The 15,359-nt window shown below is 33.9% G+C and overlaps 1 protein-coding gene across 5 annotated transcripts in view; it reads right to left on the bottom strand.

The window, feature by feature from the left end:
• Positions 1-6,681: 6,681 nt before the first annotated feature.
• Positions 6,682-15,359, bottom strand: part of LOC149779680 (uncharacterized) — a 99,770-nt gene continuing 91,092 nt past the window's right edge. For all 5 annotated transcript variants that reach the window (XM_089940517.1, XM_089940516.1, XM_089940520.1 and 2 more), the window contains one exon: positions 6,682-9,199. In XM_089940517.1, coding sequence (XP_089796643.1) covers positions 8,860-9,199 — 340 coding nt within the window. In that variant the 3' untranslated portion in view covers positions 6,682-8,859. The remainder of the gene's footprint in view (positions 9,200-15,359) is intronic.

Raw genomic sequence — 15,359 nt, 5'->3', positions numbered from 1 at the left:
ACGAAGCCCATTGGGAAGTGGCTTTAGTAGAAATGATTCACGCGACCCAAGTCCTCAATGTCCTTCCCAATCAAAATTTTATTTTTTTGATGTGGAAGTTCATGACGAGCAAATGCAACAGTGGATGGATAGCAATGTCAAATATGACAAGAAAACCCGTACACAAAAGTACACCACCTATCACTTGTTCATTCCCCCAGGCTATTATTTTAGTGGTCAACATTTGGTCAGCACCATAGCCTCCAGGTTTAATGTCGTGTTTCTGAAAGCTTTGGAGCATGTCAACAAAAGTGTCACCATGGAATACCACAAAGCAGCTCGTCGCTTCTTGATGAAATTTGAACGAAGTAAAATCGTGTCCATTTTATTTTGTCCTGAATTGTTTGACATATTGGGCGGAGACATGGACATGAGAAAGGCCATGCTCAAGAAAAACGAATTACCCATCGTTTACGACAACGAGTCTTTTAGCAAGTTATTTAGTGCCCCGGTAGAACTGAACCAAGGACTGAATTTGATGTTCGTGTATTCCGATGTGGTGGAGTACAACGTGGTGGGACACACCTCCGTACCGTTACTGCGTGTCATTCCTTTCAAAGTAGATTCTGTCACGAACGCTGACGAGGAAGGTGGAAACACTTACCACGTCCACCGCGAATTTGTCCATCCTCACTATTTGCCTGTCAGCAAGTCGTATTTGGACACGGTCAACATTGCTATAAAAGGAGATCTGGGACAAAATATTCCATTCACCAAAGGAAAAGTCACGGTGAAACTCCATTTTCGAAAACGGTTCTCTCACGACTCGTAAGTAAGTCATGTATCCAGTGTACCGAGGGGTTGCTCGACAGCGAGGACACGGCTTAGGAGACATGTTAAAATCGGCCTTTCGTTCGGTGGCCCCAGTGTTGAAACCGATGGTGACACGCGGATTGCACGCCTTGAAAGATGCGGCACTGACGCAAGGCAAAGAATTTCTCCAAAATGTCATCATCGACAAACAAAACCCTAAAGAAACCTTCATGAGGGCAGGCAAAAATGTCTTGCTGCAAACGGGCAAAGACATTTTGGGTCACCGAGAGACACCTATAAATGCCCTGCACGCTACCGAGTCAGGCATTCAGCAAGGACAAGGCAGAAAGAGACGACGAAGAAAACACCCTTTCACCAGACTTCAAGCGAGAAAGGCCAAGAAAAGAAGAACCGTTCGAGACTTAGACGTTTTCGATTATTGAGAAAAGAGACAAAAAAAATGATGCACCGAGAATCTTGCGCTTGTTCCAAGACGGAACTGGATCTGTTTGCCATGCCCCCCACGATGATGACGATGCAAGAATCCCAATGGGTGGAATTTCACCCCGTCTCCTCACTGACCGATTCCGCTCCCATCGAGTTTGAAATCAAAGGACAGCCCGAAGATTACATCGATCTGAATAGCAGTTACTTGTACCTGAAAGTCAAAATTCTAGATAAGACTGGAGGTCCTATAGACGATGAAGCAGTAGCTCCCGTCAACAATTTCATGTATTCCTTGTTCAGTGGAGTGGACTTGTACTTGAATAACAAACTGGTCAGTAGCAGCATGGATACTTACCCTTATCGTGCCTACCTGGAAAATCTCTTGACGTACGGAATAGATGCCAAGAACACTCATCTCAATGCCTGTGTGGTATGGGAAGCTGACGAACCTACCAAGTTTGAAATATTGGAAACTGATGAAAAGAAAGACAACAATGATGGATTTGTAGAACGAAGAAAGAGAATCACGGGAGCCGACACAAGTTTAGAACTGATGGATCGTTTGCATTTGGACATGTGGTTGCAAGAAAAGTATTTGCTGAACGGGGTGGATGTCCGCCTGAGACTGAATCGTAGCAGTGCCGCTTTCCATTTGATGGCTGATAGTGACGGTTACAAAACCAAAATCCAAGAAGCCAGACTCTACGTACGCCGTGTGGAAGTATTACCTAAAGTGGGAAACGACATCAGTCAGACGTTGAGCAGAACGACCGCCAAGTATCCCATACGACGCGTGGAAGTGAAAACCTTCACCATTCCCAAGGGACAGCGATCCATGATCGAAGATCATCTGTTCCAAGGACAGTTACCCAAACGTTTGATCGTTGGTATCGTCGAGAATACAGCCTTCAACGGAGCTGCCGAAAAAAATCCTTTCTACTTTCAACACTTTGGCGTGTCCAAAATCGAAGTCAATCGCGATGGCAAGACCTTGTGTACCCGACCTTTCGAACCTGACTTTACCAAGAAGAATTACTTGAGATCGTACTTGTCCCTGTACGAAGCCACCGGACAGTTAGGAACCAATACCAGTCACGGTATTACGTACGAGGATTATGCAGGAGGCTACGCTTTGTGGGCTTTCGATTTCACTCCAGACCAAGGCAGCGACGAGGGACATTTCCACCCTATAAAATCCGGTCAGATTCGTGTGGAAATTCAGTTTAAAGACCGAGACCCTGATGAAACGGTGAACGTCATCCTGTATGCAGAATTCGATAATACCATAGAAATCAACAGTTTGAGAGAAGTCATCCTAGATTACTAGAAACCATGGAAGACTGTTATCCATCTTTACCTAGTGGAGAAACTTTTAGTGTTGGATAATTGTTAAAAAATGTTAGAGTTGTTGTTGTTTAGTGTTAAGTGATTTTTGAATAAAAAATGTTGTGTTTTGAAAAAATTGTTTGATGTTATATTCTTGGATTATTGTTAAAAATGTTAGAGTTGTTGTTTAGTGTTAAGTGATTTTTGAATAAAAAATGTTGTGTTTTGAAAAAAATGCCTTTGTCTTTTGTTTAGCTATAAGAATGTTGGATTGATGCTCTTTCATTTCTTACTATCCCTCTCATGACACTCACTAAACGTTGCGACTCAAAAACCGTGTGGAGGATGTTTTCCTTCACGTCCGCGCTTTGACTTTAAGAACCGGGTTGTTTCCAGTCTAACCATCCATTGTCGACTCATCCTCCTACGAAGATGTGCTCCAAACTAGCTAAGCTCAATGAAGCCTACGTGAATTTGCATAGGGTCAGACACAGTCTGATACCGAAGCCAGAAGAAATAGAGAATGTGAGAATGTTAAAAATCACTGAAGACCTGATAGAAGAGCTCTTCAGAGAAGAAATGAACAGGGAAAAAGAAGAATGGACAGAGAAGTACAGACTTCAGAGACAGCAGCAACAGCAGCAACAACAACAACAACAGCAGCAGCAGCAACCTGAAGCTGACAGAGGCTTTGTCGATTGTCGTATCGACACCAAAGAGTTCTTCTTCTCTTTCCGAAGAAGCAGACCTATCGCCAGAAAGTCTATCCTCTGAGGACATCGCATTCTTAGAAACTAAAAAAATGCCATAGCAAACAAAAAAAACAGCCCTTTTCAGGGCTACCCCAATACTCTAGAAAAGAAATAACGATCGATTTGCCAATGTGTGTAGGTAGAGTAGTGTGAAAATAAACACTAACTCTTTTTTAAAAAAATGTGAGGGTATGTGTTTGTGTGTTTGTGTTTGTAAGTGGTTAAGTAAGTTGGTATGGATAGTAGATTAAAATGATGTCTTTTTTTTGGTGTTTGAGGTGTAGATTAGGAGTTAGATTGGATTGCTTTGCGCATGTAAATAGTCTATTGAAGTGATTTATAAAAAATTTTAAAATAGTGATGGGTAGCATAAAAAAGTGAGTGAGTGTTTCTTTTAGGTCCGCGCGTTGTTGTTTTTGGTCATGATGTAGGTAAGATCAATTTTATGTTTTTAGGGGGATGTTTTCCTTCACGTCCGCGCTTTCACTATAAATTGAAACTCGTTCGGCAGTCCAACTACCCTTGTTGATTGATCAACACCAAAAATGAACACGAGACTGGAGAAACTGTTGGAACTTCATGTGCATCTGGAATATGCCAGGCGCATATTAAATGAACTGGCCGCGGAAGCCATTGTGGAGGAGGGAAGGATAAGAGAGGAGGAGGAAAGAAGAAACAAAGAAGAGGAGGAGAGAAGATATAAAGAAGAAGAGGAAAGAAGATACAAAGAGGAGGAGAGAAGATACAAAGAAGAGGAGGAGGAGGAGGAGGAGGAAAAGGAGAGAAGAAGAAGAAATTTCAGAATCCCAGAGAGCGAAAATTGGGATTCTGAAGCGACATATCCTGCCTCTGCTCTCTCCCCCCAAAAGGTAAAAAGTAACTGGGGGATAAGATGTGTATGCGGCGCCAGGCCTGGAAGGTGCCACCATTAACCAGGTGTCCATGAAGTTCCAAACACAAAACAGCCCTTTTCATGGCTACCCAATACTCTAGAAAAGAAATAACCATCAATTTGCCAATGTGTAGGTAGAGTAGTGTGAATATAAACACTAACTCTTTTTTAAGATAGTGTGAGGGTATGTGTTTGTGTGTTGGTGCTTGTAAGAGCTAAGGTATGTTTGTGTGAATAGTAGATTATGGGTTTCTTTATTGTTTCTTAGCGTATGTGAAGAGTATAGTTAGGGTTTTGTAAGCGCTCACGTACGATTGTGTGGATAGTAGATTATGGATTTTGTTTATTGTTTCTTAGCGTATGTGGAGAGTATAGTTTGGGTTTTGTAAGCGCTCACGTACGATTGTGTGGATAGTAGATTATGGATTTTGTTTATTGTTTCTTAGCGTATGTGGAGAGTATAGTTTGGGTTTTGTAAGCGCTCACGTACGATTGTGTGGATAGTAGATTATGGATTTTGTTTATTGTTTCTTAGCGTATGTGGAGAGTATAGTTTGGGTTTTGTAAGCGCTCACGTACGATTGTGTGGATAGTAGATTATGGATTTTGTTTATTGTTTCTTAGCGTATGTGGAGAGTATAGTTTGGGTTTTGTAAGCGCTCACGTACGATTGTGTGGATAGTAGATTATGGATTTTGTTTATTGTTTCTTAGCGTATGTGGAGAGTATAGTTTGGGTTTTGTAAGCGCTCACGTACGATTGTGTGGATAGTAGATTATGGATTTTGTTTATTGTTTCTTAGCGTATGTGGAGAGTATAGTTTGGGTTTTGTAAGCGCTCACGTACGATTGTGTGGATAGTAGATTATGGATTTGGTTTATTGTTTCTTAGCGTATGTGGAGAGTATAGTTTAGGTTTAGTAAGCGCTCACGTACGATTGTGTGGATAGTAGATTATGGATTTTGTTTATTGTTTCTTAGCGTATGTGGAGAGTATAGTTTGGGTTTTATTATATGAAATGAGAAAAGTAGGGGGATGTTTTCCTTCACGTCCGCGCGTTGCTGTTTCTTTGGTCATGATCTAGGTAAGATCAATTTTATGTTTTAGGGGGATGTTTTCCTTCACGTCCGCGCTTTCACTATAAGAACCCACAGTATTCGTCGTTCAAACCATTCTACAAAGAAGATGGCTTCTAACCAAATGGACAAAATACAAACATTGCAAGACGTTTTAGACAACTTAGGAATGATGGAGCAGATGTTGATAAGACTGGTTGAAGACCATTATTCCTATAGTCCCCATCGTGTAAAGATGGAAATTAATAACTTAAAAAAGGTAAAGGACAAGATTAGTGGTGTCATGAAAGAGATAAAGGAGGAGAAGGAGGATGAAGAGGAAAGAATAAGAATAAGCAAATGGAACGAAAAAATTGAAAAAGAAGAAGAAAATGAGAAGAGGAAGAAAGAAGAGGAGGAAGAGAAGAAGAAAGAAGAGCAGGAGAAAAAAAAGAAAGAGAAGAAGAGAAAGAGTGTAGGAGATAAAATAAGAACTTGGTGGAGAAAAAGAAGAAATTAGAAGCAGAAGAAGAAGAAGAAGAAAACCCAAAGGCCCTTTTCAGGGCCAGCCATATTTCTCGAAAAGAGATAGCCTTTCCATTGCCTACCCCTTTTTTAAAAAAATTTAAAAAAAAAAAAATCCCATGTTCAATTTCCCTTGACGCTATAAAGTCCCACCCTGTTTAAATTCCTTTGACGCTAAACCGTCCCACGATTTTTCTCCATGTTAATTTCCCTTGACGCTAATCTGACCCACGATTTTTCTCCATGTTAAATTTCCCTTGACGCTAATCTGTCCCAGGGGTCTCTGTAATGCTAATTCCCATTGACGCTAATCTATCCCCATTTACTACTATCATGACGGTTACCTTTACTTCCTTTCTTTTATAGATATTGAAAAACTAGGCCTATTAATTAGTAAGTTCAGCAACTTTATAAAACCCACAAACCTGAAGAAAAAAAAAGTAGAAATATGACATGGTGGAGTTTTAAGAAAAGTGTTTCCAATATACGTTGATCACCACCTGAATAAATAGGTACATGGGCATGTAATACTTCCGTTTACAGGGTTGGCAGTCCTAAAAGAATTTCCTAAATCTTTCCTGTGTCCATTTGTATTTTCCCCACCTGATATCTGCTCTACACCAAGATCAAAATCACCAAATATGATTATTTCTTATAAGGTAACCAATAAAACTGAAAACTCACCTGTTTCAGCCAAGCAGCTGTGTATGACTACCTAGATATCCTTGAATGAAAATTGCTAAGTTGAAAATCATGTAAAGCGTTTATTATTGCTTACTGAATAATATTAGAACCATTGCCGCACTTCCCGGTTGGAAGTAATATATATATATATATATATATATATATATATATATATATATATATATATATGACATATTTAACAAGAATATTTTACTTTGAAAGGTGTAATTTTAATCGTGTATCAGCTGACATTGGTATGTGGTACAATTGTTCAAATGCTTGACGTCATAACGCTAGTCGTGTTACCGTATCAATAAAAGCTTAAGTAAAGGAATATGGGAATTTCATATATTCTATTTATACTTCATGTACCAGTCAATGTAATGTGGAAGAATAAAAATGAAGCATATTCATTTCTATTTGAAAACATTTTGCTGCAGAATTACCTTTTTTTTTTCTCTCAAATATACGTGAATTTTTCTCTCAAATATACGTGAATTTTTCTCTCAAATATACGTGAATTTTCGCATGATTCATGAACTGCATTATAGAACATGTGTTAGAAGTGCCAAAACTAGCAAATAACTCCAACCCTAACCCTAGATCAATCGAATTTAAGAATAAAAACATGAGCTAAAACGTAGTATAATATTTCAATTTTTTGCAAAGCATGTTTTATAAGCATGCACTAAAGCATTTTAATCTACTGTTAGATAAACACTCCACTGGATATCTTCTTCGGTTTTCAAATTCCACCAATGTACCCAAGTTTAAACGACTGTAACAAAAGCGTGACGCTGCAGATGTAGTAATTCTCAACAGCAGGTGATAGCTTGGTTGACGCCTTTGAGATGAAAATGACTGGACAAAGCCAAGGAGAATACGCACTAAGACACTACTGACACGCACACGCAAGTATATAATATTAACCTTATATGAAACCTTTGAGCAGGGGTCATACATTTCGTACGATCATGCCTTTTTTATTTATTTTCTTCGCAAAGATCTGTTATTACAGAAACTCTTCTGCGCATTAATTTCTCATTATTGTGTACATGAAAGATGTATTGCATGCCTAGGCCATGAGGCATACATTTAACCACTCTATGTATTGATTCTGCTTCAAGTAAACAGACGCTTCCTCAGCGTGGGAACGGGGCGGCATTTGAGATTTTACTGGTTTGAAATACTACCTGGAAACACTACCTTGAAACACCAGCTTATTTTCAGTAAGCTCTTAGGGTAAAACACACACATATCATATAAAGAAAGCTTGAACGTCAATAATTTTGTTTTTAAAAATAATGTAAAAGTTATATTGATCACCATTATCTGTACGACAAGTGCTTAAAAGCAAAGTAAAATCTAATATCCATATGTAAATGGACTTTTAAAAAAATGCAACATCCATTGTATATAGCTGGTATTAACTGAATTAATTTTTATAATGCAACTTTACTTCCTGCTTTACATATGTTATGATTGCATATTAGTCGAACTAATTTTGAAATAGGCACAGAAAACTAAATTCAACATAAACAATAAAATTACATTCCACGTTTCAATCTATTACTATTAAAGCAGCTAACATGCAACCAACTTTAATGATTGAAGCATTAATTAACTGTTTAAATAGACAACCGCACAAAACGGAGACAAAAACCAGAAACAAGCCATGTGTGTACATAGTACGTGATATTGGCATTCACTTCAAGTCACTTAGCTACAACTAAATTTAGTTTCAATGATGGGTACATTTGCTTGTATATAATGATGGGTACATTTGCTTGTATATGTAAGAGACCCACCTCTTAAGAAGGTTAGTACCTATATCAACACTGTCACATTAGAATTTCTTGCGTATGCTTTTACCTAATTGGAAGAAGAAACAATTTCCTCCTTTCTCCAAACTCTTTGTGCCTTTTGTGATGTGCTACAAGAGTACGTAATTACTATAATCAATTTTCCAATATGTCGGAAGATTATGATCAAATTCAAAAACAAAACAAACAGCACCTACCAAAATATACGTCAATGAAGCCACAGAACCATACGTTATGTGTAACACTCTCCGTGATTGCTAACACACAAAAGAGTCACATTTAACATAACCAAAAACAAGCGCAAATATATTTCTATATTAGTCACATGTCTCACCATGATTGATGCTATACCGTTAGTCATTGTCACAGAATTATAAACTACAAAAGAGATATATCAGTGTCTATATATGAAAAAGGCGTTTGGAAAAAAGATATTTTGCACATTGTATATAGTTATGAAAATACTCTTGCATGAGCTACATTTTCAAAACGAAGCTTTCTTCCTCATCTTATCGACTTCCTTCAATTTCCACGCTAGTTTGGTTCATAGGATGAGCATTGCCTCAGACCGGGTCATGTTCCATGGTAGTAGCCTGTACTGGAATATGCGGAAGACCAGTAGAACTGGGATACCCAAATGACAGCTCCGCACGTGCATAGTTTTCATCCCCTCCACATCCTCCCACAGCTTCCATTAATGCTGGCTGTGAAGAAGCTTTGGACCAATAGTCAGCTTTTCCAGATACACATTCGTGTAGATAACATGATCCAATCTCCTCCAGAATGCGAGGGATGTTCAGTTTTCTGATGATGGACTCAGTCATCGCCAAAAACCGTCCCGGTTCGTACTTATTCTGGCATTGGAGTAACAGCGTTTCCAATTGTTCATGACTTCCTCTTTCCCTAGGATGAGAAAACATTTCGTTTCATGAATTATTGGAGTATTTTTCCGAACATCAGAAAAATGTTTTCTATATAAGCATTGCTTCCTTGAAGTAACACAACCACAAAGTATCAGACCGGCAATAGCGGACAATATCTTTACAGTGGCTACTCAAGTTTTATCTTTCTTTGATTCTAAACTATGGCACAGTTAGCCATTTAAATGGTGCCCTGCATCTATGTTATATGAAATGGTAGATTTATATATCTCTGTATGCGTGTCTTTCTGTTGATTCTTATATGTATATGTTTCTTTGTGTGTGTGTGTGTGTGTGTGTGTGTATGTGTGTGTGTGTGTGATTATATCTCTACCTATTAGCCTTTGTCAATGATCGACAACGGGGTACTTAATTCAACTTATATGAAATACTAATACTCAAAAATAAAATCCGGCGATGACTTCTGTTTTAAACGGTTACGATTATACATTGTCTTCTTTTAATTTGCATTCAATTAATTTAATTTGCATATCTCTAGCTCTACATACTTGCATTTAATTAATTTAATTTGCATATCTCTAGGTCTACATACTTGCATTTAATTAATTTACTTTGCATATCTCTAGGTCTACATACTTGCATTTAATTAATTTAACTTGCATATCTCTAGGTCTACATACTATCATTTAATTAATTTAATTTGCATATCTCTAGGTCTACATACTTACATTTAATTAATTTAATTTGCATATCTCTAGGTCTACATACTTCCATTTCATTAATTTAATTTGCATATCTCTAGCTGTACATACCTGCATTTAATTAATTTAATTTGCATATCTCTAGCTCTACATACTTGCATTCAATTAATTTAATTTGCATATCTCTAGCTCTACATACTTGCATTTAATTAATTTAATTTGCATATCTCTAGCTCTACATACTTGCATTTAATTAATTTAATTTGCATATCCCCAGGTCTACATACTTGCATTTAATTAATTTAATTTGCATATCTCTAGGTCTACATACTTGCATTTAATTAGTTTAATTTGCATATCTCTAGGTCTACATACTTCCATTTCATTAATTTAATTTGCATATCTCTAGCTGTACATACCTGCATTTAATTAATTTAATTTGCAAATCTCTAGCTCTACATACTTGCATTAAATTAATTTAATTTGCATATCTCTAGGTCTACAAACTTGCATTCAATTAATTTAATTTGCATATCTCTAGGTCTACATCCTTGCATTTAATTAATTTAATTTGCATATCACTAGGTCTACATACTTGCATTTAATTAATTTAATTTGCATCTCTCTAGGTCTACATACGTCCATTCCATTAATTTAATTTGCATATCTCTAGGTCTACATACTTGCATTCAATTAATTTAATTTGCATATCTCTAGGTCTACATACTTGCATTTAATTAATTTAATTTGCATACCTCAAACTCTACATATGTGCAGTACATAATTTAATTTGCATATCTCTAGGTCTACAAACTTGCATTTAATTAATTTAATGTGCATATCTCTAGGTCTACATACCTGCATTTCATTAATTTAATTTGCATAACTCTAGGTCTACAAACTTGCATTTAATGAATTTAATTTGCATCTCTCTAGGTCTACATACTTGCATTTCATTAATTTAATTTGCATATCTCTAGCTCTACATACTTGCATTTAATTAATTTGATGTGCATATCTCAAGCTCTACATACGTGCAGTAATTAATTTAATTTGCATATCTCTAGGTCTACATACTTGCATTAATTAATTTAATTTGCATATCTCTAGCTGTACATACTTGCATTTAATTAGTTTAATTTGCATATCTCTAGGTCTACATACTTGCATTTAATTAATTTAATTTGCATATCTCTAGCTCTACATACTTGCATTCAATTAATTTAATTTGCATATCTCAAGCTCTACATACGTGTAGTAATTAATTTAATTTGCATATCTCTAGCTCTACATACTTGCATTTAATTAAATCAATTTGCATATCTCTAGCTGTACAAACTTGCATTTAATTAATTTAATTTGCATATCTCAGGCCTTAAACTTGCATTTAATTAATTTAATTTGCATATCTCTAGAATACATACCTGCATTTAATTAATTTAATTTGCATATTTCTAGCTCTACATACTTGCATTTAATTAATTTAATTCGCGTATCTCAAGTTCTACATACGTGCATTAATTAATTCAATTTGCATATCTGTAGCTGTACATACTTGCATTTAATTAATTTAATTTGCATATCTCTAGCTCTACATACTTGCATTTAATTAATTTAATTTGTGTATCTCTAGGTCTACATACGTACATTTAATTAATTTAATTTGCATATTTCTAGCTATATATACTTGTATTTAATTAATTTTATTTGCATATCTCTAGCTCTACATACTTGCATTTAATTAATTTAATTTGCAGATCTCAAGCTCTACATACGTGCACTAATTAATTCAATTTGCATATGTCTAGCTGTACATACTTGCATTTAATTAATTTAATGTGCATATCTCTAGCTCTACATACTTGCATTTAATTAATTTAATTTGCGTATCTCTAGGTCTACATACGTACATTTAATTAATTTAATTTGCATATCTCTAACTATATATACTTGTATTTAATTAATTTTATTTGCATATCTCTAGCCTTACATACTTGCATTTAATTAATTTAATTTGCTTATCACTAGGTCTACATAGTTGCATTTAATTAATTTAATTTGCATATCTCCAGCTCTATATACTTGCAATTAATCAATTTAATTTGCATATCTCTAGATCAACATACTTGCATTTAATTAATTTAATTTCCATATCTCTAGTCTACATACTTGCATTTAATTAATTTAATTTGCATATCTCTAGCTCTAAAACTTGCATTTAATTAATTTAATTTGCATATCTCTAGGTCTACATACTTGCATTTAATTAATTTAATTTGCATATCTCAAGTTCTACATACGTGCAGTAATTAATTTAATTTCCATATCTCTAGGTTTACATACTTGCATTTAATTAATTTAATTTGCATATCTCAAGCTCTACATACGTGCATTAATTAATTCAATTTGCATATGTCTAGCTGTACATACTTGCATTTAATTAACTTAATGTGCATATCTCTAGCTCTACATACTTGCATTTAATTAATTTAATTTCCGTATCTCTAGGTCTACATACGTACATTTAATTAATTTAATTTGCATATCTCTAACTATATATACTTGTATTTAATTAATTTTATTTGCATATCTCTAGATCAACATACTTGCATTTAATTAATTTAATTTGCTTATCACTAGGTCTACATAGTTGCATTTAATTAATTTAATTTGCATATCTCCAGCTCTATATACTTGCAATTAATCAATTTAATTTGCATATCTCCAGATCAACATACATGCATTTAATTAATTTAATTTCCATATCTCTAGTCTACATACTTGCATTTAATTAATTTAATTTGCATATCTCTAGCTCTAAAACTTGCATTTAATTAATTTAATTTGCATATCTCTAGGTCTACATACTTGCATTCAATTAATTTAATTCGCATATCGCTAGGTCTACATACTTGCATTTAATTAATTTAATTTGCATATCTCAAGGTCTACATACGTGCAGTAATTAATTTAATTTGCATATCTCTAGCTCTACATACTTGCATTTAATTAATTTAATTTGCATATCTCTAGCTCTACATACTTGCATTAATTAATTTAATTTGCATATCTCTAGCTCTGCATACGTGCAGTAATTAATTTAATTTGCATATCTCTAGCTCTACATACTTGCATTTCATTAATTTAATTTGCATATCTCTAGCTCTACATACTTGCATTAATTAATTTAATTTGCATATCTCTAGCTGTACATACTTGCATTTAATTAATTTAATTTGCATTTCTCTAGGTCTACATACTTGCATTCAATTAATTTAATTTGCATATCTCTAGGTCTACACATTTGCATTTAATTAATTTAACTTGCATATCTCTAGCTCTACATACTTGCATTTAATTAATTTAATTTGCATATCTCTAGCTCTACATACTTGTATTTATATTAAATTAATTTGCATATCTCTAGTTCTACATACTTGCATTTCATTAATTTAATTTGAATATCTCTAGCTCTACATACTTGTATTTATATTAAATTAATTTGCATATCTCTAGTTCTACATACTTACATTTCATTAATTTAATTTGCATATCTCTAGGTCTACATACCTGCATTTCATCAATTTAATTTGCATATCTCTAGCTCTAAAACTTGCATTTAATTAATTTAATTTGCATATCTCTAGAATACATACCTGCATTTAATTAATTTAATTTGCATATCTCTAGAATACATACCTGCATTTAATTAATTTAATTTGCATATTTCTAGCTCTACATACTTGCATTTAATTAATTTAATTCGCGTATCTCAAGTTCTACATACGTGCATTAATTAATTCAATTTGCATATCTGTAGCTGTACATACTTGCATTTAATTAATTTAATTTGCATATCTCTAGCTCTACATACTTGCATTTAATTAATTTAATTTGCGTATCTCTAGGTCTACATACGTACATTTAATTAATTTAATTTGCATATCTCTAGCTATATATACTTGTATTTAATTAATTTTATTTGCATATCTCTAGCTCTACGTACTTGCATTTAATTAATTTAATTTGCATATCTCAAGTTCTACATACGTGCAGTAATTAATTTAATTTCCATATCTCTAGGTTTACATACTTGCATTTAATTAATTTAATTTGCATATCTCAAGCTCTACATACGTGCATTAATTAATTCAATTTGCATATGTCTAGCTGTACATACTTGCATTTAATTAACTTAATGTGCATATCTCTAGCTCTACATACTTGCATTTAATTAATTTAATTTGCGTATCTCTAGGTCTACATACGTACATTTAATTAATTTAATTTGCATATCTCTAACTATATATACTTGTATTTAATTAATTTTATTTGCATATCTCTAGCCTTACATACTTGCATTTAATTAATTTAATTTGCTTATCACTAGGTCTACATAGTTGCATTTAATTAACTTAATTTGCATATTTCCAGCTCTATATACTTGCAATTAATCAATTTAATTTGCATATCTCTAGATCAACATACTTGCATTTAACTAATTTAGTTTCCATATCTCTAGTCTACATACTTGCATTTAATTAATTTAATTTGCATATCTCTAGCTCTAAAACTTGCATTTAATTAATTTAATTTGCATATCTCTACGTCTACATACTTGCATTCAATTAATTTAATTCGCATATCGCTAGGTCTACATACTTGCATTTAATTAATTTAATTTGCATATCTCAAGCTCTACATACGTGCAGTAATTAATTTAATTTGCATATCTCTAGCTCTACATACTTGCATTTAATTAATTTAATTTGCATATCTCTAGCTCTACATACTTGCATTAATTCATTTAATTTGCATATCTCTAGCTCTACATACGTGCAGTAATTAATTTAATTTGCATATCTCTAGCTCTACATACTTGCATTTAATTAATTTAATTTGCATATCTCTAGCTCTACATACTTGCATCAATTAATTTAATTTGCATATCTCTAGCTGTACATACTTGCATTTAATTAATTTAATTTGCATTTCTCTAGGTCTACATACTTGCATTCAATTAATTTAATTTGCATATCTCTAGGTCTACACATTTGCATTTAATTAATTTAACTTGCATATCTCTAGCTCTACATACTTGCATTTAATTAATTTAATTTGCATATCTCTAGCTCTACATACTTGCATTCAATTAATTTAATTTGCATATCTCAAGCTCTACATACGTGTAGTAATTAATTTAATTTGCATATCTCTAGCTCTACATACTTGCATTTAATTAATTCAATTTGCATATCTCTAGCTGTACAAACTTGCATTTAATTAATTTAATTTACATATCTCAGGCCTTAAACTTGCATTTAATTAATTTAATTTGCATATCTCTAGAATACATACCTGCATTTAATTAATTTAATTTGCATATTTCTACCTCTACATACTTGCATTTAATTAATTTAATTCGCGTATCTCAAGTTCTACATACGTGCATTAATTAATTCAATTTGCATATCTGTAGCT

The sequence above is a fragment of the Sinohyriopsis cumingii genome, chromosome 17 (genome assembly GCF_028554795.1).
Source record: "Sinohyriopsis cumingii isolate HCF-2022 chromosome 17, ASM2855479v2, whole genome shotgun sequence".
Classification (NCBI taxonomy): domain Eukaryota; kingdom Metazoa; phylum Mollusca; class Bivalvia; order Unionida; family Unionidae; genus Sinohyriopsis; species Sinohyriopsis cumingii.
This window is presented reverse-complemented; position numbering and strand designations above follow the sequence as displayed.